The sequence below is a fragment of the Ixodes scapularis genome, unplaced genomic scaffold (assembly GCF_016920785.2).
Source record: "Ixodes scapularis isolate PalLabHiFi unplaced genomic scaffold, ASM1692078v2 PGA_scaffold5__190_contigs__length_132052651, whole genome shotgun sequence".
NCBI classification, from domain to species: domain Eukaryota; kingdom Metazoa; phylum Arthropoda; class Arachnida; order Ixodida; family Ixodidae; genus Ixodes; species Ixodes scapularis.
The window spans coordinates 73,787,301-73,814,858 of NW_024609880.1; the positions used below are offsets into that span (position 1 = coordinate 73,787,301).

Consider the following 27,558-nt stretch of genomic DNA (forward strand, 5'->3'; position numbering starts at 1 on the left):
TCCTTGAACCACCTGTAGCCATATGGGTGCATTATATTAGCTCTTTGTTTGAAACATACACCGGACAAAACACAAAACATTTGCCAATTCTGGCGATAACATAGGTATCTAGGCTTAGCCATCACTACTTTTATATAAAAAAAAAATTATGTTTACTTGTACTTGTTTACTTCAAAAGTGCAAAGGCATGATTTGATTACATTTAAATAAATAAGGTCTAGTTGACAACATAAACTAAAAACGAATTTTCTTAATACCGACACGCTTACAGAGGCACCTATAAAGCGAAGTCTTCTTCAAATTGCGTCCAGACTGCACAGCAGTGCTCCACAGTGTGCGTCCACATGTCCGACTCATCATTCGTCTCCGATGTAAACAAGATTGACCTGATGTCGCAGGTGTCCTGAAGCTATCATTTATCGTCCGCATTGTTTTCTCCAGAATGGTGGTACTTACTCATATACGTTGTTGTGTAGTTCGGGTAAGATATATGTTACTTATTTTTACTTTTTAGATAGGATGCGAAGGCGCACGATTTCCATTATCCACAGAAATTTCTCACTTTTTCCACGAATTCTGTGTTGTCTCGGCAAATGATTAACCGTTTTGGAGTAAACGAAAAATAGCGCAAACTCTTTTTTTTTTTCTTTTTAGAACACATTGATGTCAGGCATGCCGACGTCAGTGTCCAATTTGTGGCTGAATTACCGGTATTCTGTGTTAGTTACTGTAAGTTAATCCAAGGAATCCCGGAGAATAGCGCACCCACTTTTTGGCGTATCCGAAGACAAGCACACTCGTCTTGACAGCCCCATAGAAAAGCTCACCTTGAATTAGATTTTTATGCATGGTAAGTAATTTAATTTTGCGATCACTAGTGCAACCAAAGCTACAGCTGCCCCTGTAACATAGTCGCTTATAACGTTGCCAAAATTATTTCAGTTACAGTGTGGAAAAAAATATGCATGGAATATATGCATATAGGAAGTGTACCAGGATCACCCCACCCCATAGATGGCACGAGTTTGTAAACCACCCATTTCCCTATCCCCATCAAGGCTAGATGGTATTTATCAAGAGTCCTTGACATAAACCTTTCATCAATAAAAAATGTTTAACCACCACTAAACAGAAGGGACTCAGTAAAGTCAGATGTCGGGCTCTTTCAGATAAGCAGCACAAAACGGTTCTTGGACAAGCTGCGGCTGAACGTTCGGGGTGGCAACGGCGGCACTGGACTTCCCCGGTTCGGTGGTGTGGGCGGGGAAGGGGGCAGCATCTACGTGCAGGCCAAGGACAAAGTAGAGCTCAAGGACATCATCACCAAGTACCCAGACAAGACGATCAAGGCCGGTCATGGAGGGAACAGCAAGCGAGTAGTCGTTGACGTCCTCTGATCATGTCCCACTTTAGTCGTTTTTTCCTCCTTGTCGTTGCTAGCCTCTGCTCCACTGGGTAATGTACAGAAGCTGTGCATGTCGTTGGGAGTGGCTTAGTGGGGTATCAGCTTACACTGTTGTCTTCTGGGACAGAGTGGCATATTTTTCTGTCTATACGTTGCAGCCGTAGGTAAAAGTTCATTTCACATGGTTCATTTCTTCAATGCGCAACAGTTTTGTGAAACCGAGATTTCGCGCAATCGCTATTCACACATCGAAGTTGATGCACGAAAACTCTGACGCATTGACTCGCAAGTATTTTTGCCAAACCTCGTCTGCACCAAGTTTATCAAGTATTTTGGAGCAAATGATATGAAGTATGCACTGTGATAAGAGACAGTCTGCTTTATTAATATCACTCGATAAACTTAGTTTGATTTGGCTCACTTGGCCTGCCAAACCGGGGAAAGATTTCGAACAAGGAACAGGCAGATGATCTCGAAGGATTTCAGATATGTTTGCACCGCTAAAAGATTAGTTATCCCCAGTCATCATGTTTATATGCAGTGCTTGCAGTGGCGTCAGAACGGGGGCCAAACATGCAATTTTTTCTTCAGATATTAAAAGAAAAAAAATTGTGCGGACGATTACGTGATTTGATGCGAATGGACAGTATCAGCTGGTGTGACATGTCAATGATATTGCTTCGTGATTGAGTGAAAATTTCGGAGCTGTTGCGTTTTGCAATAATGTAACATTTATTTTTTTAACATTTTGTTTGCGTTGTGCTGTTATTGCTACATATGTGCTATGTGTTTCCTGCGCCTACACACGGACATTGCATAGGCACGTAGCACACTCCCTGAAAGTAATCAGGTCACTGTCCGGGTACGACAACTGAAGGACCTCATGGCAAGCCACCGGCAAAGACAGCAGGTCTAGCGTAGACCGCAATCGATTACACATAGAACATCTAGCACCAAACGCATTTTCACGGACACGCTGCAGAAATTGCTCGGTCGCACCAGTGCATCCATCCTTTGCTCGGTAGCAATATCTTCTATGGCTACTTCACATTCATGCAAAGCATGATCTTGACGTCGAATGCCTTCAACCCTAACATCCAAGGTGAGACTGTTGACTCCTACATATCGACAAATTCTCCCTCACAGGCACGTTCACACCGTGGAGCAGCCGCTGCTCGCTTCGGCGTATGCTTCGGCCACCCCGCCCTTGCATGCAAAGGCTTAAAGTGCCTAGGAAATGGGCGACCGAAGGCAGAAAAGAGCAAATGGAGAGGGGGGCGATCACATTACTTCCAATGCAATCGCAATTGGCCCAACGCGCTGCACCTCAACCGCTACTATAGTTAGCGAAAGGGCGAGGGTATCACTGCTGTACTTGCCCTTTCCAAGCGCCAAAGTCACTTGCGATAAACTTGCATTTCGTTTTTGCAAACCTGACACTTGCCCATACAACAAGCCCAGTACAGCTGCTGCTGTAAAATAATAGAAATAATATGGGGGAGGGGGCGGAAAATTGCTCTCGCCCGCCACCACCACCACCGTCCCCCCAACATCTTGTACTGCCAACACGTAGTGCCCGTACGCACTGCTTCTTTGCTTGTCGCTCACTACCATGTTTGTTCTCTTTTTCTGACTTTGGCTTGGGTACGGGATCGCCCAAAAACGGAGCTTCTTCGGAAGCTCGCTGTGCCTCAAAGAAAAGATGTTGCTGCATTGGCGGGTGGCCATTGGCAGCGTCCGCGTTTCTGCTTCGGGTGATTGACAGGCCTTAATGAAATTTCAGCAAAATCTCGCGCTAAGAGCGAGCAGTGCGATGATCGTTTTTTGGATGCATGCATCGTTTCTCGCTTCGTTCAAACGGTGCATCTGTTTTCTGAAACTTAGTTTTGTGACACTAGACTCGTCAAAAAGATATACACTACCCAAAAAAGTAAATTTTTGAACCACTTGTCTGATTTAAATTATATTTACAGGGCTTGTTTCTGTTGATGTTGAGAACATTTCTGCCAATTTTTGTTAACCTGGGTGAAGTACAAAAAAAATTGCAAACGTTCAAAGACGAAAGTGGGCGTGTCTGCGTAGGAAAACTATCGTTTTGAAATTACTTATAAATTTGTCGTTTTCATGTGTTACATTGCATTAGGACAGTTCAGAACAGATAACTATGGAGCTATATTTCTATGTTATACCATCTTTCATGACAAAAAAGCCACATAAACACAAATACAGTTTTTTTAGATTTCCATCCTTTGTCCAAAATTTTAGTTCTTGAGCATGAAAAATGACAAAAATAAAAAATACAAGCTCATAGTTATGTTCCCCTTAAAATTTCACCCCAGAAAAACTCATAAAAATGAATCCAAGTTGCATAATAACAAAAGGATAGTTTTCCTAAAGTGAAATTTATGCCAAAAAGTGGAATGGAGAAAATTGCATTCAAAGTGCTCCAACCCCTGCCTTTTCTTTAGCATTGGAGGACCGAAAATAATTTATAAAAAATTAACTATGCAGTGTAAACTAATGAAACTTTCTGGGAACACTCTTTAGATGTTAGTGGATGTAAATATGACATTTTTCAAAATCAACTTTTTTTTGCAGAAATTGTTTTTTCTGGGTAGTGTCCCCCCTTAAGCGTCTACCTTTTTTGCGGTTTCCACGTCTCTTGGGGTTGAAGCAAGCCAGCGGGCACGGAGAGAGTAACTAAATATCAGTGCGTCATATTTTAACCGGACGACGCGGAAACCTCCTCCACTGACGAGGGCAACCTGCGGTACCGAAAGCGCGCAAAATGTGACGTCTTTGGTCCTGGGCTTGCCACTGGTCAAAGCCGCTGAGAGCTTCTTTGTAGTCGAGATACAAAATAGAGGTGTCGCGAACCGTTTCAATTATGTATGAAAGTAGTTTTTGTTCACTATTTTAGATCAGAAAAGAAACAAATGCAGTTTAGAAAGTACGGAAACGAGAAATGACCCGTCGACATACCTGCCACCAAGCGGCGGAAAAAAACGGCGCATACTAGAAAAGGCTAGTGGGATGAGGCTACGACAAACGAGGAGTGTAGAAAGGTCCCGGATGTACGCGGCGGCGCTGTGGTCGTATACCGGCTCAAGAATCCGACCGGTTCCGAGCGTTCCGAAGGCCTTCGGCGCGGGCCCTGCTGGCGATTTGGTCATTTGGCGGTGCGTCAGCGCGAAGTGGCTCCCGTTCTGAACTGATCTTTACTCCGTGTTTGCTGTCGTTTGTGGCCAATGAAATGTTATGCCAAATTAGTGTTTAGTCGCTCTGCAAATGCAATGCGAGCTGCCCTGGCCGCCCGCTTCATACAGCCTATCCAACACGTGCTTTAGTGGCGCCCTCTTGAGCCGTCGACACGGAGTGCGGCAGCCCTGTGCGCTCGATGAGCTCACTACTCCTCCTCTAGTTCAAGGCCACTCAAGCCAGGACCTACGACGTCATGAAGGAGGTTATTTTTTGCTTGTTTTTGTAATTCTAATTTGCCTATAACTTTTAAAATAAAGCGAAATTTGAGAAAAGAAAAGTTGGATTAAGTTACTACGTTCAGTACGCTCAGGTTCAGTGCAAATAAAAAAACAGTCAAAAAGTCATTGCAGGGCCCCTTTAAGCTGCACTCCTCTATAGACCAATGCGTGGCTGTGACGTCGTGCAGCTGCGGTGGCACTGCTGTGGGCACTGCGGATGCACAGACACTTCCTCTCTCACACGAATCTGCATATGTGCAGTGCCCACACCTGGTGTGGGCTGGGCTGTAGGCAAATGTGGACTTGTTTGTAAACAGCGTGTTGGTCTATAACAGGGGTCTTAAACACGCGGCCCGCGGTGCTTTGGGAAATGGCTCGCAAGCGCCCCGCAGCTGTGAGTTCCCGTTCATATGCCTCAAGTGCCATATGCGCCATGATTATTTGTTTTATATCATCAATTAATTTCCACTCAAATAGAAACTCTGCTTCTGTAACGTTGTCACACATTTTGCACTAATCTGCTTATCTTTTGGACGGAGTATTGCTTTGTCTGAATATTGGCTTCTCATTATTTTCTTGTCTAAATTAACTGGAATGGCAATACCACTACTAGACTACAAGCGGGAGCTCTTCGCTCAAGGAGGCACCCTGGCTGCACAAACTCTTAATCAGAAGAAACTACTAAAAATAAAGCTATGAGCTCGAGCTTCTAACTGCCAAACAAAAGCTTAAAGAAAAAGAAAAAAGATTGTTTTAATGCTGCTATAAAATTAAGTAGGAAAGTGGACACAGGCTTATGAAGAGAGATTTGTATATACCTGTTGAGCCTAGTGAATTGCTTAACAAGGCAACAATGGTGTGCTTGCTTTCATTCTGTTAAAAACTGCCAGTGCTGTGGTGTGGTGGTGTTTAAAATCTTTTTATAACATCATGTGGGGGCCCAAAGTAGTCAATCATGCAAATGATAGCTGAAGACGGCAATACCACGAGCTTACAAAAAGCAGACAGCACAAGCTTCCTTGTTTAGAAAAGTTTTGGGGTGTTGAGAAGTATAAACAAACAAACAGTTGTGATGTTTGATGTTGCAGGCTTTGCAACGTGAAACACCACTAGTGTTTGTTTGTTTACACTTTTGTCCCAAAATAGCAAAAAATTGCCTCTCTTTTGCCCCCCCCCCCATCCTTGGCCCTGATCCTTTCGAAGGTGGGCTTTCTGGCCCCCACACTTAAGTGAGTTCGAGATTACTGGTCTATAAGCAACCCTTTTTGCAAAAAAGTTGGTACATAAGTTACGCTTTTTTGTATGGTCGTCGCAGTGAAACTTCTATGATAAGCCAGCACATGTGTTTCGTGATTGTGATATATGCAGAAGAAGAAGTCATTTTGGATGTTTTTGCCAACAAAATCGAGCGCGTAATACAGCCCCTCCCACAGCAAATTTGTTTCAATGTGCCAGCCATCATCTTTGCAGGTATTTACCATATTGCTGGGCGCGGATTATGACGGAAGGGCTATCCGCAGCACTCGAAGACTACAGCCAACGGATCTATTCTCCGTCCAGCTACGGTGGATGCTACGAGCCATCGGAGCCAATCCAAGGCTGTGTAAGTTTCCTGTGACCTTCAAAAAAAAGTGCCGTGATGCGCGGAAAGCGTGGTCACGTGCTACATTCACAGAGCTGAACTGGCTGGGATGGCTCGTAGCGTCCGCTCTGGCTTGACGTTAGGTGAGACGGAGTATAGGCGTGCTAACATACTGTTAGAAGAGCAGGCCATCGGCGGGTGCTGTGCTTTTCCTCCTCTGTAGTGAATGTCGATGTGGTTTAGATCTTGCACGGTTAAGGTCCATACTTATAAAGAAAAAAAACACATGTAAGTCACACTGCTGTACAAGATGCAGCGATGAAAATTTAAGGAAAAAACCAGCTGGGACCGTTTCACTGGAAAATACGGTACGTGAGGTCATTTCTCAAGGGAGCCCTGCAAGGACTTTTTTACTGGTTTTTAATTTGCATCAAACCTGAGCACACTGAACGTAGTAACTTAATGAAACTTCTCTTTTCTCGAATTTCGCTTTATTTTAAACGATATTGGCAAATTAAAATTACAAAAACAAGCAAAAAATAACCTCCTTCATGACGTCCTTGGTCGCTTGAGTGGCCATGAACTAGAGGAGGGGTAGTAAGCTCAGCGAGTGCTCACGACTGCCGCACTCCGTGTCAACGGCTTGAGAGTGTGCCACTAAAGCATGTTCTGGATAGGCTGTATGAAGCGGGCAGCCAAGGCGGCTCACATTGCATTTTCTGCGCGATTAAACACTAATTCGGCATGACACTTCATTGGCCACAAACGACAGGAAACACAGGGTAAAGATCAGTTCAGAACAAGAGCCGCTTCGCGCTTCCATACCTCCAAACGGCCAAGCTGCAAGCCAAACATGCTCGCCGAAGGCCTTCGGGACGCTTGGAACCGGTCGAACCCTCGAGCCCGTATATGACTGCAGCGCTGCCGCATACATCCGGTACATTTCTACGCTCACCGCTCTTCGGTGCTTCATCCCACTACCCCTTTCTAGTATGTGCCGCCTTTTCCACCGCTTAGTGGCGGGTATGTCGACGGGTCATTTCTTCTTTCCATACTTTATAAACTGAATTTGTTTCTTTTCTGATCTAAAATACTGAACAAAAACACTTTCATAGATAATTGAGATGGTTTGCACCACTTATATATTGTATTTCGACTAAAAAGAAGCTTTTAGTGACTGACCAGAAGTAAGCCCAGGACCAAAGACTTCACATATCGCGCGCTTTCGGCACCGCGGGTCGCCCCTGTGGGTGGAGGAGGTTTCCGCGTTGTCCTGTTAAAATATGACACACTGCTATTTAATGACTTTCTCCGTGGCCGCTGGCTTGCTCGAACCCCAAGAGATCTGGAAACCGCAAAAAAGGCAGATGCTTAAATATGATTGCAGGGCCTCTTTAAATAACAAACTTGAAATGAAATGGGTTGATGTCTGGAGTGGGTAAAGGCAACATTGACACAGTATCTTATTGATTTTCACTGGGACACACTTTTATGGTGGTCGAACACGGTACAGTATTTTCAGCGGCCAAATGTTGGCCAGCGGCATAATCGCTAACACTGAGATGTGGACGCACATCAGGGCCGACATGCTTTAAACGGCGTCCTATTTTAGGCAGCATAATAAAAAGCACTGTCAAGTCTGGGCTTGGCTACTCGGTTTGTGTTTTAGTTCCAGCAATGCTTTCTCTGAGCTTGTCCCAAATAAGGAGGTGGTCTCACAAAGCCCTCTCAGGTTTTACCCTGTTTTCTGTTTACATGGTTCAGAACAGGTCTGCACACTGGCAAACATGCACATACTCTTTCTACTCTATTTTTTTACATTGACCTTGCATATTTTGTGATGTCCCATTAAATCTGTATTGGTGATGACATGAACATTGTTGCACCCAATCTGTCTATTGCAACTCAATTATAGAACTGTGCTCGGGAAAATGTCGCTTCACGTCGCCAAGCTATGAAAAAAAACATTATTTTTTTTAATTACTTTTTCTAGAATCACTGTGTCACTGAAGACAGTATGGAAGAAAGAATTAGTGTAAATTTAAAGAACAGTCTAATTAAGTGCTCTCTATTGTAGCCCTGCCATGCTAGAACAGAAGGATGATTTACTTTTTATTTTTCATTATAATTTGCTTGCAAAAGGGCATTATGAACTGACCAACACAGTGGAAGGTAGAAAAAAGCAGTAAAACAATGTTTTTATTTGCTCAAAAATTCATCGCCTTTTGCTTATGTTCAGTAGAAATAAATATTTCTTGCTCAATGATTCTCTTTTTTTTATTTGTTCTGTGGATTTTTTACGCATAGGGTTGAGATAAAGGCAAAGTACCCGACAGGCCTCTGCACCCTGACAGTTCAGCAGTGCAAAATCACAAACAAATGCACTATGAATATATGTTACGGTCAGCCAGAGTAACGAATCACGAACCAAATAAGTTGATTTAATATAAATACCAAGCAAGTACCCACAAAAAGCATGAAATGATACCGAACAATAAATTTAAAAAAATATTTTCTAGATTATGTGCTTGGGAAAGCTTTGGTTTAAATCATCATAGTAAAACATGCATGATTAATCACAATTTAAATCATCTTAATTTTTATTCTCCACCCTGCATGTCGGCATCTGGGGAGGCAAATGTATCGCAGGTCCTAGTCATTGACAGGTTTCTCCAGTCATTTTAATCAGAGCAACTTTTTGCTTCTACTAGGAGTTCCACGATTAGCTTTACCCAAGTACGTCAGTCTCCTTTACAATTTTTGGGTGCCATCTCCAGGTCGACCCAGATCCTGGGACCTGACGGCCATAATGTGGTGGTGAATGTACCAGTGGGGGTGTCCGTCTTCAATGGCTTTGGACATCTCATCGGTGAGCTACCCATCTCTCTCATTGTCTTCTGCAAGCAGCGTCACGCTGTACGAATACTTTACTAGCATTTGCAGAGTGCCTGGCAAAGGGAGTATCTGTGACAGCAAAACCTAGGAGTGATGAAGTCTATTTAGGGCAATAGTCACTAAAACTTGTTAAGTATGTGGTCCATCACCCACTCTTCCACACATTCAATGCTTAGTGGTACACATTGTTTGTACTAGCTTCATGACAAGCTGGATTTAAATTAAAGTTGGGAGTTTCATTCATAAATTGACTGGCTACATTTAACAGTCAGATATCTACACTTACCTGACAGCTATTACTGTAGCTGTTTCGCTTCCTACTTCTATAGTGCATACTAAAATCCTGAATGTGGCATATAAAAGTTTCTTTTGGCACCCCGTGTGCTGAAGGCTAGTCCTCATTATAACCAGGACAAGCATTTTGTATTGTTAGGTTCCCGAGGAAAGAGTAAAAGCTATATGTAAAGAATGTCAAGGAGGACATTTCTGAACACAGATGGGAGCGTAACAGTTTGTGTGCATCACTGCTTTCTTCGGGACAGGCGGTGGCGTAGAGTGATTGAGCTAACAGGGAACTGGCAGAAGAGCGACAGCAAGATGAGGCATAGGCAAAGCTTGGCAATTAAAGGTTTCGAGCAATGATTCTTCATATTATCTCTGTCAAACTTTCTTGAGTGCTGCGATGCTGGCCCTCATATTACATTCGGGTCAATATCGGACCTTTACAGTGTCTCGTGATTACGGAAGTGTATCGTATATTTCTTTATCAAAAAGTTCTTTGCTCGACGCGCAAACCTTGACTTGTCAATGATATTCTCTACATATTTTTTTACATGTTGCCACTCAGTTACTATGACAAACTGGTGAGGAGAGATGTTGCAAGTTGCAGATTTTATATGAGCTCAAGCAGTCAGAAGTGTGAAAGTAACCAGAGAAGACAGTAAAGAGGACAATTTTGAAAACTCCCAAATAAAAACATACAGAGGTAAAAAAAATTGCCTTGTGATTTTGAATGGGTTCATGTAGACAACTGTTGTTTGTTCAAATATTAGGGCAGAGATCTCTGCTCTATGTGCTTATTGAGGGCTATACTCCGTTGCACGATAACTTGGCAAACTGCGGAGTCTACAACCCCCGTGACCCAGCAAGAGCGTCGGAGTAAGGCACGTGATGACACTCCATGGTCGAGGCCACAGAGGCCTCGTTACCGTCACAGCTACGGTACCCTCCGCGATAAAAGGAGGTCCATGCTCCTTTTACTTTTACCGATAATCAAACTCGCGCAATTTCATCTTTATCGAGAAGAAGATATAAAGGTAAGGAATAAATATTTACGAATTTATAAATTTCAATTACTATATTTAAACCAAAAAGGAACGTCACATCCGTATTCACTCCCGATTTTTTTCTCCTTGTAGCGCCGTGGCCGTTGGCAATCGCAGCCATGTAATCGACCGCTTCCTCTCAAAACATCGCCCTGACATTAGCACCCGCCACAGATTTGGGGGTAAATTGAGTGTATGGTTGTTTAATGAATTGTTCCCGGAGGGCTTGCTACTCTAGTGGACTGCATTATTATGGCGGTGGACGTTCATTCGAAGTTGGCTGGTTTCGCAGCAGACAATTCTTAGCCAGCAGATGGCAGCCAATTTCTTCCGGCCTTGCATTTGGCGCAATGACACGCACGCACCCGTGACATGGTGTCACGTGCCTCGCTCCGACACTCTAATTGGGTCGCGGGGGCCATAACCTCCACGGTCAGCTAAGTTATCATGAAACGGAGCATAATAATGCAGTCACCCTTGACACGCTTCAAATGGGCTGCTTCATACGACCTGTAGTATTTTAGGGTTCTGCCAGAGGTCCTACAGAACAAAAGAGGCACACGGAGAGATCTGCTCTGCATCTCTCTGTGTACCTCTTAAGGCATTACTTTATTTTTTAATTGTTCGTTGCAATGGCACGCTCGAATGGATAGTGTTTTGAGGGGGATGTTGAGAAGTGTGTCCTACAATTATATCAATGTGATCTAGGGACAACCTGTTCTCCTCGCTTCAGCTAGCTTGTTTTTATTCACTCTTTCTACAAACTGTAGTTCAGCACCACTTTTGGTACAGTGATTTCACAATTCAAAGAATTTCACCACATATACATCAAGGTGTAAGACTCGCTGTGAAGTTCCATGAATGTATAGTCGCTATTAAAGAGGAGATCAGACCGTGGCGCCCCAAGCGGTTAACTTTAGAACTACATGGATGGGGACAACAAATACAATGACTCAGCGCTCGGCTGACTTAACCGAGCACGGTGTCAGCGTTTGGCTGGAGTTCGTGTTCTCCGGTCGCCTGAGGGGGAGGGGGGGCTCTTTTGTTACCACTCCGGTCTGCACGAACAATGCAGCATGCTCGGCGCCCAGCTCAGCACAAGAGCGGAAGTGAGTCAAGCTCGCATTCTCTAATGGCTGCATTCGGGAGAGATCCGGCACTTAACGTCACTTCGTTTATTGTTAGTATTTTTACATTACACTGCGCCCGGCACTCTATTGAAGAATATGACATGAACATGCCCACAAAGCCTGTGGGCATGTGCACAGGCCTTGTGTTGGGTAAACACCGAGGTGTGGGGACAACAAACGGGTCAGAGCGCCCCCTATAGTTCAATCTCCTTGCCAATGGAGAAAGCATTAGGGCATTTAATGGTTGAGAATATTTAACGTGTTACCGTATTCTATATTTCTAAATCAAGTCGTCACTTAAAGAACAAAATTGTGAAAAGATTGTTTAAGGACAGAAATAAGCATTAAAAAATTGGAGCGCCAGTTATTGATCGTTGTATTTGTTGTTGTGAAGAATGTGCTTTTACCGCCAGGTCACACCACACAAGCCTTACTCTGGCTTTGGCAGACCTGACATTTTGTATTGTTGATCATGATTAGTAAAGATTACTACTATGATTAATTTCTACTGGGCTTTGTGAATAGACTGAAGAGACAGTCATGCCATTGCTGTTTTAGGGGATCTAATAAAGCCTGGAGACAAGGTGCTGGCGGTCAAGGGTGGGAAGGGTGGCAACCCTGCAACTGACTTCCATGGAACCAAGGGACAGACAGATGTCATCACCCTCCACCTAAAGCTGATTGCAGATGTTGGATTTGTAGGGTGAGTTGGCTTGCTGCTTCATGTTCTGGACACTTGTTTCCTTCAAAATTTTTCAGGATACTACTGGGGAAAGGTCGGGGATTTTTCCTCCGCAATTATAATATGTAGACATTCTGACTGTGATTCCTAAAATTTCTGCCCCCGGTACGTTAGCTCTCCCTCAGTAACAACTTAACCATGAGATAAAGGTAGGAAAAAAGCGGGACAGCCATAACACAGTCTCTAAAGAAGTTTCTGTCCTAGTACTTATGTCTAAAGCACTTAGGTAGTAGCCTTCAGTGGAAGCTTCACAGTTTATATGCAGCATAAGGCTTTTGCAGTTCCTTTTAGATACTACTTGTAGTTTCCTTTTATGGGGTTCACATTTTCTGTGGGATTAATGGGGCATGCGCTGCACCCAAACCTTGATCAACTGTCCAACTTTCGAAGTGTCCAAGTAGGAGTGTTGTTCATAAATGGTTTACAACAAGAACTTTTCATTCTTTGAAAACAACCAAACCTTTTAGCTTTCAGTGTCTTTTCGTTTTCTGGCTCATTCATGGAATGATGGATGTTCAGACCGGGCAGGGATGGGCAAAATACATGCAAATATGTATTTAAACACAAATACAAAATACTTCGCCAAAAATGTATTTAATTACAAATCTAATTACATTTCCAAAAAAGCATTTAAGTACAAGATACAAATACAACCAAATGTATGTGGTCTCCTCCAAATACTTTTCCAAATACATTCCTCAGAATTTGCGTCAGCGACTTCAGGGCACCTGCAACGAGTTTCTGGGTGTCTCATTTTAATTTTGCATCGCACACTCGGGAGTTAGTGTGCGAGGCTCTAGTAACGTAATAAAAATATAATCACAAAAAAAAAAAAAAAAATGTAATCAGTTTGGACGTAATATGTGAAAAAAGTACAGAGCTTCAAGCAGCTTTTTTTGTCGATTACATTTTGGCAGACTTGGACGTAGTTCAATTACTCTACTCAAACTACTGTAGTTTAACTACTTTTCCGAGTAACTTGGTAACTTTCAATTACAACTTTATTTATTTGGGTAATTAGTAGTTTAATTTAACTACGTTTTTCAGGTAACTTCTACTCAAATTACTAACTACTTTCGAAATTTATTCCTATTTTTTTTTTCATCACAAAAGTTTGAGTGCAGAAATAAACAAGACGCTGGCAGACTAAGTGGTATTCGCGAACAAGGGGCTCCCTCACATTCCATTCCCACGCACTTACACTCGGCAGCCCTAGAAACTGCATCACGGGCGTCCTTGGGCCAAGGTGGCGACGACGAGCAGCCAAAACATAACACCGGCGCGCACGAACGCAGTCAGAGGTGCTTGACAAGCCTTGGTCGGGTGTTGACCTAATCCGGTAATGCACGCAAGCGCCGCGTTTCCAGCTGCAAACGTGAAAGGCGGGGACACTCTGAGGGTTGTTGTTTTCATGGTGTGCCTTTAGTGAGTTCTGACTCAAGTGGTAGGTTCCACGGTAGGCGCCACTGGGATGACCTCGCAGCTGGGTGCCTGTTCTCATGGTCGCCTTGTTGTCAGCGCATACTCCCTTGCAAAGCCGGACTCCCCCGCGCGCAAACGCAGACACGGATAATCCGTTCATGGGAGCACGTTCCCGCTTCCAGCTGCTACTGTACGAGCGCCAATGCTTGTTCACGTAATCCTTCGCGTCCTTCCGACCTTCCACGCCAGGGAGACCTCCTCTTTGTTGAAAATGTTTTACTTGTCAGGCGCGTCAGGATACCGTAGTGGCCGGCGAGGATTTCGAGTCATCCTTGGGAGATCCTTTTGTTGCACCCAACGTCAACAAACAATTTTTTTTTAAGTGGCGTAGCTATAACATTGCAACGAGACGCGCAGTCATCCGGATGATCTCATCGTCGTGGCGCGAGACTTGATCCCTTGACGGTCAGGTGCACTCGCTCGGTGAAATGTCCGAACGTCATGAAAATAAAGAGGGGCCAGTCATAACAATCTCAACTTTTCGAAGAAAAAAAGGAAAAAAAAGGAGAGTTTGTTATAAAAGACCCTCTAGCCGGGGCAAGCCTCACATGTTTCGTCATAGACACCAAAGATGCCGACACCCGCTTACCCGACCCTGCACAGCCTGCTTCTGAAATTGAACGCTGTCTTTGCATGCAGCGCCACGGTGGAACGTTTTTTTAGCTTGACCGAGGACGTCATTAGAAGGAAAAGAGAAAAACTCTCCGATAACAACTTTGAAAGACAATTGCTTCGGCGAGTGAATAAACTATTTTGGAAGTCATAAAATGACTGCATTTATTTCCGGCTCGCATGGTTTTTCACTGATCAAAATTCTGCTCATTTTGCTGCCACAAGAACATAAAAAGTAACTTCGAAAGTAACTTCAAAGTAATTTGCTACTTTTTTACAGTAGTTAGTAGTTTACTCAATTACTATTACAAATGCGTAATTTCTACTCTACTTCAACTACTTTTGGCGTCGATACTCGGTAACTTAACTACCTTTTTTGAGTAATTTGTACATGTCTGCATTTTGGTATAGACCAACGAAGAACCGAGACGACCAAGATGTGCAGCACTAGCCAGAGAATGTTTTATTGTTGCAACTCGCACCAGTTACGAAAATCTGGACGACCCGCGCATTTAGAATGTTCCAGGCAAAAATATGGATGGAAATCAGGCTGGAAAGCATCACAAGTTGTCACAGGCACTTATTTAGCCAGTCTGCCTGTGAACGTCGATTTCGTCACTATTCTTGCCCTAAACTAGCACCGTAATCACAAAGTCACTAAACGCTTGTGCTTGATTGAGAGACACTGCATTCGGTGCACAACATAGTTTTCTTCCTGCTCTGGACACGTCTTAGAATAAGCAAAATGAGTCGTGACAATAAATTTGAGGGATGTATTTTCGCCCACAAAATTGTATTTAATTACAATTGTATTTGAAATACCCACGTTTTAGTATTTAAATACACATGTCAAATACATTACCCAATTTGTATTTAAATACAAATGCAAAATACACAAAGTATTTGAAATACATACTTCAAATACTTGTATTTGAAATACTGCCCATCCCTGAGACCGGGTGAATGCTATTCTGAGATTGTCACCATTATTCTTTCTCATTGTTATGCGTAGGTTTCCTAATGCGGGCAAATCAACGCTGCTGAGGGCGCTGTCAAGGGCAGTCCCTAAGGTGGCCAACTACCCCTGTAGGTGACCCACTCCTTCAATTCTTTCACTCTGGCTTAGGCAAGGGGCGTCCATTGACTTCCCTAAGGCGTGCTTCATATTATGCCAAAAATGGCATGCAGCATTGGGAACACAAGGATGCGAGTGATTGTGAATGCACTTTGCCTGAACTACAATTGTATTAGGAAATGCGGGAGATGGTGCAAGTTTCAACCATCTAGAATAATATCGCAGGAAGGAAACAAAATGGACAGACACTCAAACGGAAATTAATTCTGCCCATCTGCCCTATCTTTTTTTTTTTGTTGTTTGTTCTACCTTTTATTTTGGCTATTGCAGTCTTGAAAGCACCTTGTTCACAATTTGAATTGTTTCAAGATTAACCGCTTTGAGTTCTGTAGAAAGATGGGACCAGTTTTGTTCCGCAGTTGATCATTTTGTGTCCAGTTAGCTGGGAATTGTCGAGTTAGCAATCTCCCCACTTCTTTATTCAGCTTTTATTTTTCTTTAATATCAAATGTCTTACATGCACTTTTTACGTTTCTTTGTCCTCAGTTACAACAATACGGCCAAACATTGGGATCATGGAATATGAGGATCACAGACAGGTTAGGCACCGTTTTATCTCGATTTGCCCTCTTATTGGGGGATGACTTCTGCTCTTGTCAGCAGTTAAACCAGGCATTTTCTGCACTGCTGTTGATAGACAGCTGGCTTTGTTTCTATTGCGGTTATCAACGCTCTAGAAAGTGTTGCGTTGTTTCTCTCCAAGTGTCTTTAATGTGCAGCACACAATAGTGATTTACAAAGGTATGGCCAGAAGAGTGCTTACCTCTATTGAAGATGACAAAGTAATATGGATGTGCCATTATTTTGTGGATTAAACGAGATGTAAAGCCTCTAATGGGTTTATTAGGTTTGCTAAATAAATAGTAACATAATATGTTTACTCAAACGAGGGTTGACCTACAAAGACTTCATTTCTTGGGTGTGATGTCCAGCGCGGCGCCACTCGCGCATAAAGGACGAAGATCGGCATTGCCCTGTGCGCGCGATCCCTGAGCGCGCACTCTGGAACTGCGAGCTACCGATGGCGCAAGCTAGGCACTGAGGCTCTTCTGGGTCATATTAAACTCATAAGTATTCGGGCTGTAGTTGTCATCACCACGCGGACACGACACTGGCGACGAGTAATCAAGGACCTACGACGCCTGGAACCTCAGACCTCGAGCCATGTCTAAGTCAGGCAAAATGGAAGCCTTCTCAGGCAAGTCATGGGCATCCTGGATTGAGCGCCTCGGATTCTACTTCGTGGCGAATAACATCAGCGCCGTGGACAGGAAGCGAGCTGTCCTACTTACGCTGTGCGGTCCAGAAACATATGACATCGTACGAGCGTTGGTAGCACCCAGAGGACCCGGGGATGTCGAGTTCGAAGAACTCGTGACGATCCTCGGCGCGCACTTCGATCCAAAACCTTCGGAGCTCTATAGCCGGTACAACTTCCAGAGGCGAGACCAACTACCGGACGAGTCCATAAACAGCTACGTTGCGGCACTCAAAATGCTGGCTGGAGACTGCAATTTCGGCATCTTAGCTTCCGCAACTACGCTTGTGGCATCGACAACGGCACGGCAACCGGCGTCGCAGCAACCGGCGTCACAAGCAGCACCCGATGCAGTGGCTACGGCTGCACAACCGGCAACTCCACAATGGGACACTAAACTGCCACTGGACGTGATGCTGCGCGACAGGTTTGTCTGCGGCATCCGTGACGAACTTCTGCAACAACGTCTGTTCGCAGAAAAGAACTTAACGTTCGCAAGCGCCTTAGACATCGCCGTCCGTGCTGAGAGTGCCTCGAAACAACAACAGAGTATAAAAAACAAGGAGGATCTCCAGGTCAACAAGACAACGGATGCATGCAACAAGTCCGCTTCATACAAGGGACGTCCGTGTTATCGTTGCACAGGTCAACACGACCCACAGGCCTGCCGATTCAAGACTACCGAGTGTCACTACTGCAAAAAGGAAGGACACATTGAAAAGGCATGCATTGCAAAGAAAAAACAACAAGGTAAAACAGGCTACAAGAAAGCTAACTACAACGTTGAAGCAGCGACTGAAGTGGTGAGCCAGCCAGCGTGTTCTTCTAGATGTACATGTCATGAGCTGAACCAGCTGACCACGCGAAGGTGCTTCCCGAAATTTTATGTTTCCCTTCGGATTGAAGGTAAACCACTTCAGTTCGAGGTCGATTCTGGAGCCGCTTGTTCGTTGATAAGCGAAGACACATTTCGCTCAACCTGGCCCAAGAACCCACCAAAGCTCACGAAGAACGACTTGGAGCTCTACACTTGGAGTGGCGAAGGCCTGAAACTTCTGGGATCGCTTCAAGTTCGAGTACGCTTCAAGTCCAAGGATTACCTACTGCCGCTTCTGGTAATGAAAGGGGCCGGCTGCAGCCTTTTGGGTAGAGATTGGTTCGACGCGCTCAACATCCGAGTTCAAGGAATCAATCAGATGCAGCAGCAGACCACGCCACCGGAGGTGGAGGCAGTGCTACAACGACATTCCAAGGTATTCCAAGACGACATCTCTGGATACACGGGACCTCCAGTGCACTTGGAGCTGGAGGAAGGAGCCCCGCCAAAGTTTTGCAAGGCTCGCCCTGTTCCTCTCGCGCTACGATCAGCGGTGACAGACGAGCTTCAACAGCTGCAGAACCAAGGGATAATTGAGCCAGTTCAACACTCTGAGTGGGCTACGCCGCTTGTACTCGTTCGCAAGAAGAGCGGAGCTATCCGACTCTGTGGCGACTACAGGAGTACGGTAAACGCCGCATCGAAAAAGGCCAGTTATCCGCTACCAACAACAGGAGAAGTGCTCTCGAACCTCAGAGGCGGAACTACTTTCTCCACGCTAGACTTGTGCCAAGCATACCAGCAACTAAAGGTAACTGAAGAGACGGCAGCTGTACTTACAATCAATACGATGAAAGGATTGTACCGAGTGACACGACTTCCGTTCGGAATTTCAGCAGCACCAGCGATCTTCCAGCGAATGATGGAAACAACACTCGCCGGCATAGACGGAATAAGTGTCTATTTAGATGACATCATCATCAGTGGAGCGAGCAAGAAAGAACATGCTGAGCGTTTGGAACAAGTACTGTCCAGATTAGACAGCACCGGTCTGAGACTAAAAAAAGAAAAATGCAAGTTTGCAGTCAGCGAAGCTACCTTCCTGGGACACAAAATAGATGCTTCAGGGGTTCACACAACCGCTGACAAAGTGCAAGCGATTCTAGACGCTCCAGAGCCAACCGGGAAACCTGAGCTGCAAGCCTTTCTGGGGTTGTTGGCATTTTATGACCGCTTCCTCAAGAACAGAGCTACAGTCGCAACAGACCTGTACAAGCTTCTCCAGAAAAATGTTCCTTGGCTCTGGAAGGACAGTCACAAGGAAGCGTTCCGAAAGCTCAAGCAACTAGTCAAGGAATCCACGGTCCTTGCCCACTATGACGAAAACAAGCCCCTGCTTCTTTCCTGCGACGCGTCCCCTTACGGCGTAGGAGCAGTGCTTGCTCAGAGAGACGCCTTGGGACGTGAGGCTCCGATTGCTTTTGCGTCGAGGACGCTAGGAGCAGCAGAGAAAAACTATTCCCAGCTGGATAAAGAAGGGTTGGCCATTGTCTATGCAGTATGTCACTTCCATGAATACATCGCTGGACGACAGGTAACCATCTACACGGACCACCAACCACTTCTGGGAATACTTGGAGGCTCGAAAACAATACCTCAAGTGCTATCCCCGCGTATGACACGATGGTGCATCAAACTAGGTGCATACGACTACGAGTTGAAGTACAGACGGGGACGATTACATCAAAACGCAGACGCTCTGAGCAGGCTACCGCTACCTGCTTGTGTCGACGAGCCCTGCCAACCTGGAGATGTACTGATGTTGGCCGGCTCGCCTATTCCTCAACTTTGCCCAGAACGCATTGCAGCACTCACAGCGCAAGACAAAACTTTGGCACTCGTCTACAAGGCCATACATCACGGCAATCTGGGAGAGTTGAGCAAGGACGAGTGCGGGCTGTACAAAATTATCGCCACTGAACTGTCGACACTTAACGGTTGCTTGACGCGAGGCACGAGGGTAGTCATTCCCAGTGCAGCCAGAGCTCACGTCCTCGAGCTACTCCACGCAGGTCATCGAGGCATGGTGGCCATGAAGGCAGCTGCACGAGGTTACGTTTGGTGGCCTGGTGTAGACAGAGACATCGAAGCCAAGGCAAGAACGTGCAGCAATTGCCAACAGCATCAACGGGCACCGCCCAAAGCACCTTCTCCGGAATGGCAACGACCGACGACGCCATGGGATACATTACATATCGACTTCGCCGGACCCGTTGAAGGCAAGATGTTGCTGATAATAGTTGACGCCTTCAGCAAATGGCTGGAAGTTCGTCAAATGAACACCATCACTTCCAGCTCACTCATCCAGGAACTCCGTAATGTATTCGCAACATTCGGAGTACCACGCAAGATCGTCAGCGACAACGGTACGTCACTGGTATCAGCCGAAACCGAACAGTTCTTTAAGAATAACGGTATTCGACACGTCACGAGTGCACCGTACCATCCGGCGACCAACGGACAAGCTGAAAGGATGGTTTACGAGACCAAACAAGCGGTGTCGAAGGATAAGACGGGGTGCTTATCGTGCCGAATCGCTCGGTTTCTTTTTAAGCAACACACCACCATCAGTTGCGCGACGAGACAGACTCCAGCCATGCTGATGTTGGGTCGCGAGTTGTCAACGGCGATCACTCGCCTCCAACCGCAAGCAAGGGGAAGAGATGAGGATACACCAGGAACAACCAAGTCTCCCAGAAATCTTTCTGTTAACCGAGAGGTGTTCGTTAAGAACTTTACAGGCAAACCGTCGTGGATCCAAGGAACAATCATAAGAAGACTTGGATCTCGTTCTTGGATCATCAGAACAGACCAAGGCACAGTACGACGACACGAAGATCACATAAGGAACCCGGTAACAGACCACCCGAGACATTTTGTCACAGAAGCATCTTCGACAGCGAAGACCAGTAATGGCCCACAAGGTTTACCAGCGCAGTGGACCATTCCGACGACTGGGGAACCGTCACCAGCAGAACAGCAATGTGCCCCAGAGGCTCAAGCAGAAGTGCAGCCCAATGCCGACTTGGTTCCATCAAATAGTTCCGCTAGACCTCAACGTCAAAGGCGACCTCCTCAAAGATATGGCGACGGCATCTAGAGGGGGAAGGAGTGTGATGTCCAGCGCGGCGCCACTCGCGCATAAAGGACGAAGATCGGCATTGCCCTGTGCGCGCGATCCCTGAGCGCGCACTCTGGAACTGCGAGCTACCGATGGCGCAAGCTAGGCACTGAGGCTCTTCTGGGTCATATTAAACTCATAAGTATTCGGGCTGTAGTTGTCATCACCACGCGGACACGACATTGGGCTATTTCACATTTCTCTTTCTTTTTTTATGTATCATGTGCCATATATCTTGAATGCTTTTTCAATTTTTGTATCGCCTTGTTCAATCTTCATTAAGCCGTTTTTTACCGCTGCAACAAGAACACACTTGTTCAGCGTTTTTGGACACTTGGGCGTTATCTATCCACAAATGGCATGGAACATTATATAATGTTTCTACTATGTCTGCATTTTTAGTGTTTTTGATTTAATGTGAAAATTTGCTAGGGTTATCATTGTGCTATATTTAGTCATATAATTTTATCTTTTCTGCTGATGATGACATTTTTTTTATTAGATTTTGTATTTTTTTAGATCTTTTAATCTTGCACTGTCTTCATAGTCAAGACCTTCTAACATGTTTGGGTTGGCACTGATGCTCTGTTTCTTAAGCTTTTGCTGGCATTTATTATCTAATCTGCTTTGGAATGTCTTGTTTTATAAACTGCTGACATGAACTGCCTGGCTATGCCAGCTTGGAGGGAAGCCTAATAAAAAGAGAAGGAAACAGAGCCATTGGTCAATTAAATACCTAACGGGCAGCACAAAGCCATTGGTTAATATTTTACGGAAAAAGGGCTGCCAGTCATGAAGCACGGTTGATGGCGTACGCACTGCGGGAAGCAGATCTTTGCCGACAGCAACACGGTCATTAAATACAGGAAGGGCCACCTAGGCTACATTGCTATATGCCTGACAAAATAACTTGTCACATTGACAAAAGAGAAAGTGAAATTTGTCTCAATAACTGTTTTAGGAGCCAACGACTTGGCAAATAGAAGAGATTCATGGACATGACTTGGTCCTCTTCTGTTTTTGTCTTTAGATACGTATTCACCTGCAGCTTTTAGCTTTTGTGTGCATGCATCTGAGCACTCGCTTTGAGTATTTGTTGTAGTCTCCGACCAGATGTCGACACACTCCTGCCCGATTCTAGATTTCTCTGGCTGACCTGCCTGGCCTCATAGAGGGAGCACACCGCAATTTCGGCCTGGGGCACAACTTCCTGAGGCACGTTGAGCGTACATCCATGCTCCTGTTCATTGTGGACGTCAATGGCTTCCAGCTCAACGAGAGGTCAAAATTTAGGAATGCGTTTGAGACCGTCATGTCCCTGAACAAGGTAAGCGTTCAGCATTCGCAAGGTGAATGGGAGTGGATTACGATTGGTCAATTTGTCCTGGAGTTGAAGATTAACTTGGCTGTAAGGGATATAAGAGATGTTGTTTTTAGAAACCCTGTATGCTGGGAGCCTCGGATAAATCACCAATCAGTGTTGAGATAACTTGGTGTGAAGAAAACTGGAGTCTCTAAAAACTGCTTCTCTAGTAAGAAACACGCTTTTTTTTAAGCCACAGATTTCTAACAATGGCCGATATTCTTCTAGCCCTCTATTCTGGTTGCAAGCTGTGTTGCAAGTTATCGTGCAGTGTAGCATTATTTTATGAAAATGTGCGGCTTGTTTCATATTTCCTTTTGCCTTTCATCTTATAGATATCTCTAATTTTGTCAAAATGTGGTCAATATAGACTTCAATAAATAGAGTTTTCAACTACACAAAATTAACGCCAATTTCAGCTGCAAACTTTGAAGAAAAGTCAACAGCGAGAAGTGAGCACCGAGACTTGTGTTGCCTTGATGTCTCCGTTGGCATATTGGATTACTTTTACTTTAGAGGGAATGTTCTCCCTTGGTGTTGCCTTGATGTCTCCATTAGCATATTGGATTACTTTTACTTTCGAGGGAATGTTCTTCCTCAACTATTATTAGGCACTGGGAATTTCATAGTGCTCTGGTAGGTTGTCAGTGATGTGTGTGTAATAGCCATTTGTGAATGCAAGTACTTTTAATTTTCTCTCAAAGGAATTAGAGTTGTACAAGGAAGCATTGCTTGAGAAGCCTGCCATACTGGCAGTCAACAAAATGGACACTGACGATGCCAAGGAGAAGTATGAAGAACTATTGGAAAGCTTAGGCAAAGAAAATGGTATGCTTTGGGAAGAGGTTTGGTGTTTCTCTCTCTCTCTGTGCCTATGTGTTTATGGAGTTGCTGCAACTAGGGGAAGCTATTTTAAATTCTGCAGTTTCATGGTCTTCATTAGAAATTAAACTTAAAAGGCTGCAAAACATTTTCTGTTCATGAGTGTTTCACTGCGCACAGTTTTGTTTTAGCTGATCCGCTGGTTATGCTGTGACCCTTAGAGACAAAAGTAGGTGCTGGATTCAATCTGAAACCACCAGAAATTGCGTATTTGTGCAAGTCGTGCAGTCAGTTAGTTTTGGTACAGCTTGAGCAAAGTGTCCGTGCTGCATTGTTCACTATTGTTGCAATTGCGTAACTCCGCAGCCTATTACCTAATCGAGGAGCCATTTTACTGATGTGTTGATAGTCAGAAACCCTTTTACCTATATTGTGAAAGCCCAAACAGCATTGGTATTAGTATTGAATTGTATACAGGACTGCTGATTTGAACGGGCAGTGTCTTAAAGCAGTAGTCCTTGAGCTTGAACTACAGCATCTGCAAGATATATGGGGCAGTGCATGACTTATATGCCTTTACATTAGATAAATGATATATAAGAGCAGTTTTCTATTGCTTTTCTGCGGATTTTGGTTTCAGTAGTTTCGACTGGAAATGTTTAGAAACTCTAGGGTCTATTGTAGGGAACACAGCTATCATAAATCTATTGTAAAAATGGAAAGTATTAGTGCTTGATTGAAAGCAATTGCGTGGGGCTGGATTTTGACATATCTTTTTAAGAAAAATAATTTTATAATATAAATTAGAAGCTACAGTACTAAGAAAGTCCCAAATGTGTTGCCCACAGTAAAATTTATCTGCTTGCACATTTTCTTTTTCTCTGAAGTGAAGTCGCCTTTTTTGTGATTTCTTTGTTATTAACGAAACCAGATTGACTGAAGCCCCGGTAACTATTGCAGCCGATGCTATTTCAGAACACTGGTCTGAATTTTACTTTTCGAGACTAAGTAGGTTTGTAAGCTTCATCCGTGGCATGGCTCGTTGTATAGAATGCATAATTTTCACATTGATATCTTTGCATGATTTATTTAGTTTAAAGTGTTTTCAATGTAACTTCTTGTTGAAGCTCTTCTAGATAGTATCGGGGTTTGTGAGGAACAGATCTCATTTAGGCCTCCATTCGTTGCAGTGTCCTCCCTGGATGAAGAGATCAGGCCATCAAAGATAATTCAGTTCGACGACATCATACCCATCGTAGCACGAGATGCAAAGAACACGCCTCAGATCCAGCAGAAGATACGATCGTTCATGGACATGCACGTGGAAAGGCAGAGGGAAGCAACGCGCATTGACTTTTCATCACCATCGCCAAAGCATATTGTGATCTAATTCCAAAATGTTAGCTTTAGCTTAACTCTTTCGTTACCGCGGAAAAATGACTGATTTTCAGTGCTTCTAGAAAATATTTTTTTTCTCTGCGACTACTAGCCGCATTAAGCTTTGCTATTTATCAAACTGTAGGTTATTAGCTGGGCATCATAGTTAAATAAACTGTAGTGTTATGAGTGCAAACAGTGAAGAGAATTTATTTGTCAAATGAACAAAAAGTTGACAAAAAAAGTACAAACAAAACAAAAATCAGTGGCTGTACTGAGCCAGAAAATTATTTTCGAAATTCTGAAATATACAAAATGTTGCAAGTGGCCCTAGCCATCATTTCAATATCTTCCAGTTCTGTGCGCCGTGTTCTGTATTTTTCGTGGCCAGCAAAGTTAGCGGTTCCGAAGGCTGTGCCACTCAGAAAAGCAGTCACGTGAAGGTAGGAAGCAAAGATAAATTTCGCATGTGGCGCAGAAGACGTTTGTTCTGGATTGGGATTTTGTCTTTCGATAGCAGAGCTTGCAGTTTCTTCTCCTCTCCATTCTTTTTGGTTGGTGGCAAGCAGGGACATGAGGTGAGAAGGGGGTACCACTTTGCGCTGCTCCATCGTACTCAAAGATCTGCTGAATTAGCTCTTCTCTAAATGCCAGCTGGTCAAAGTAGGCACTTCTGGAAAGTTCTGGGACGTCTGGGTTCTCTTTGCGGTGTTCTTGGAAGAGTATAAAACTATTTACGCATGCAATGTCCACACAATGGAAAAATAGCGTCTTCCACCAACGCACACATTTCCTCAGGACGTTGTATGTTCCAATAATTTGGTCCGACTTGTCGACTCCCAACATTCCAGCGTTGTATTCGTGGACTAGAAGCGGCTTTTTGATGGTCCTCAAAGTCCACTTGTCCCCTCTTTTTTCTCTTCGTTGGGCCGAAACATGCTCGTTTGCTGTATGCATCGTGCTCATCAGGTTTACCGCACGCCTGTCTTTCCACTGCATGTAGAGGATGTTCCCTTCACGAATCCATCTAACATCTCCCCGCTGAGCTCTTCTTTCCCATTTAGCATCTTTCAATTCAGCTGGAAAACATCGGCGATCTTTGCGAGATGTGCCGCATGCAAACGTCTTGCGCGCAAGGAGGTGGTCGAAAAGTTTCGTTGATGTATAGAAGTTGTCCATGTAAATCTTGTACCCTTGATCAAGGTACTCTGTGCAGAGCTTGGTGACTACGTCAAAAGCTAGACCGTGAGGTCCTGGTGTCTCACGCTTGCCAGTGTACACAACAAATTGAAGGGTGTAGCCTGTTCTTGAGTCTGCCACCACCCAGAGTTTGTATCCCCACTTCGTCACTTTGTCTCGAATGTATTGCCTTATTCCTGATCGGGCTTTAGATTTTACCATGCGTTCATCGACTGAGAGATCACGCCGTGGTTGGAAAAAACTTGCTGATTTTTCATTGATGTGCTTCAACAGCCAGTATACCTTCCAGGTTTTGCCGACAGAAGCTGCAGCTCCACAGTCCTCCGGGTCCGATACGTGTAAGAACGCCAGCAGCGCAGAAAAGCGCTTTCTTGGCATAATATTTGGTGGTAGAAGGCCTCTGAATATTCCTGTTGTTTTCCAGTATAAGTGCAGTCGCGGAACTTCAACCATTCCCATGTAGATGAGAATCCCAATAAATTGCAGCATCTCGAGCGGTGTGACCTTCTCCCAGGAGCCGTCACGCCGAGCGTATGTCTGCCGGTCCAAAATGTGCATCCAAGCATATTTGTTTGTGTTCTCACACAAAGTCCTTACCACCTCGGAAGTGAAAAACAAAAGAAAAAAATCTAGTGCTCTTGAGAAGCGCCGTGAGTCGCTCCGCAGTGCTGCGCCAACATGGACACCGGGCTGTCTCTTGGGCGAAAACTGGATACGGCGCGACGCATTCGGAAAAGTATCCTTGCCGTACGTTGTTGAGACTCTAAACATGCAAGAAAAAACGCTGTCGTCAAATACAAAGCGCGCGTTTGTATAAATACAGTGTGCAAGCTAAAACGAAACACACCTGCGAGCTCCTGTTGACGTTCCCGGACCTTGAGCTGGAGTGTCGCTGTCAGAACTAAAATCTGACGACCCTGCATCGTTACTGGAGTCATCACTGCTGCTTGAGTCACAAAAATCGGCAGAAAAAGCGGCCGAAGTGCTTGCAACAGCCTTCCGCTTTTGAGGTGCGCGCGGCAAACTTGACGCCATGGCTCCCGACTACGCGGTAACTTTTGGTTTAAGTTTCGTTTTTAACAGCGCCGTCTCACGTCAGAAGATGAAAACCAAAACCGAAACTGAAAAAGTAGATGTCTACGAGCAAACTAGGTGGCGCTGTCTGTCTTGACGCGCCAATTTTGATTTTTTCAGACGCTTTGAAAGTCATCGTAACTCCGTGTCCGATTTTCTATGGCGCGGTACTGAAAGAGTTAATGCCTGGACTGCCAGTAGGCTTTTGGGCTTTGTATTAAGTTATATTCCTGAGACAGATGGCAAGAAATAAAGGGACAAGTTGACAAAACATGGGAAAGGTAATTAAAAAAAATTAGTGCCCTGTATGGAAAAAACAACAACAAAGAAACATTGTACTATAGTTGGGCTAGTTCATTAAGTGTTCCAAAGAACAAACAGACAAGTGCAGGTAAAAGAAAGTATGCGAGACAGCACTTGCTGTATGTATGGCTTCATCGTTTCCTTTGTCTTCCTCCATTGTTTTCCTCTAGAATGCTTAGTACCTATTTCTCGCCCCTGTATAAAAGATATTTTATACCTGATGATGAAGTCGTGTTGATTAATTTAGTCCAATTAAATGTCTCTCCCATCGATTTTACTGACTGATATAACATATACTCGGAAATATGTGATTTCTGTGCCATTTCCGCCGGGCAGCGCCAAATGGTTACTCTGCTACACTTTACCACAGTAGGAC

At 44.5% G+C, this 27,558-nt stretch overlaps 2 protein-coding genes across 3 annotated transcripts; one reads left to right on the forward strand and one right to left on the reverse strand.

The window, feature by feature from the left end:
• The first annotated feature begins 320 nt into the window (after positions 1-320).
• LOC8052004 (GTP-binding protein 10) lies at positions 321-27,403 on the forward strand. 2 transcript variants are annotated; one of them, XM_042294077.1, is made up of 10 exons: positions 321-481; positions 1,170-1,372; positions 9,244-9,335; positions 12,375-12,519; positions 15,665-15,738; positions 16,274-16,326; positions 22,185-22,370; positions 23,111-23,234; positions 24,419-24,637; positions 27,057-27,403. In XM_042294077.1, the coding sequence occupies exons 1-9, from the start codon at positions 443-445 to the stop codon at positions 24,616-24,618; spliced, it is 1,116 nt and encodes a 371-aa protein (XP_042150011.1). In that variant the 5' UTR covers positions 321-442; the 3' UTR covers positions 24,619-24,637; positions 27,057-27,403. The 2 variants fall into 2 exon arrangements, with proteins under 2 accessions (XP_042150011.1, XP_029834868.3); XM_029979008.4 differs by lacking the exon at positions 321-481 and adding an exon at positions 670-850 and having other exon boundaries at positions 24,419-24,639; positions 27,059-27,403.
• LOC121838069 (piggyBac transposable element-derived protein 4-like) lies at positions 24,942-26,488 on the reverse strand. Its single transcript, XM_042294076.1, has one exon. The coding sequence runs from the start codon at positions 26,361-26,363 to the stop codon at positions 25,002-25,004; it is 1,362 nt and encodes a 453-aa protein (XP_042150010.1). The 5' UTR covers positions 26,364-26,488; the 3' UTR covers positions 24,942-25,001.
• Positions 27,404-27,558: the final 155 nt, after the last annotated feature.

Coding starts and splice junctions, on each gene's coding strand:
- LOC8052004 (XM_042294077.1), top strand. CDS start 443: ATGGTGGTACTTACTCATATACGTTGTTGTGTAGTTCGG. Junction 482..1,169: donor TACGTTGTTGTGTAGTTCGG/GTAAGATATATG, acceptor GGGCTCTTTCAG/ATAAGCAGCACAAAACGGTT. Junction 16,327..22,184: donor AATATGAGGATCACAGACAG/GTTAGGCACCGT, acceptor GCCCGATTCTAG/ATTTCTCTGGCTGACCTGCC.
- LOC121838069 (XM_042294076.1), bottom strand. CDS start 26,363: ATGCACATTTTGGACCGGCAGACATACGCTCGGCGTGACGGCTCCTGG.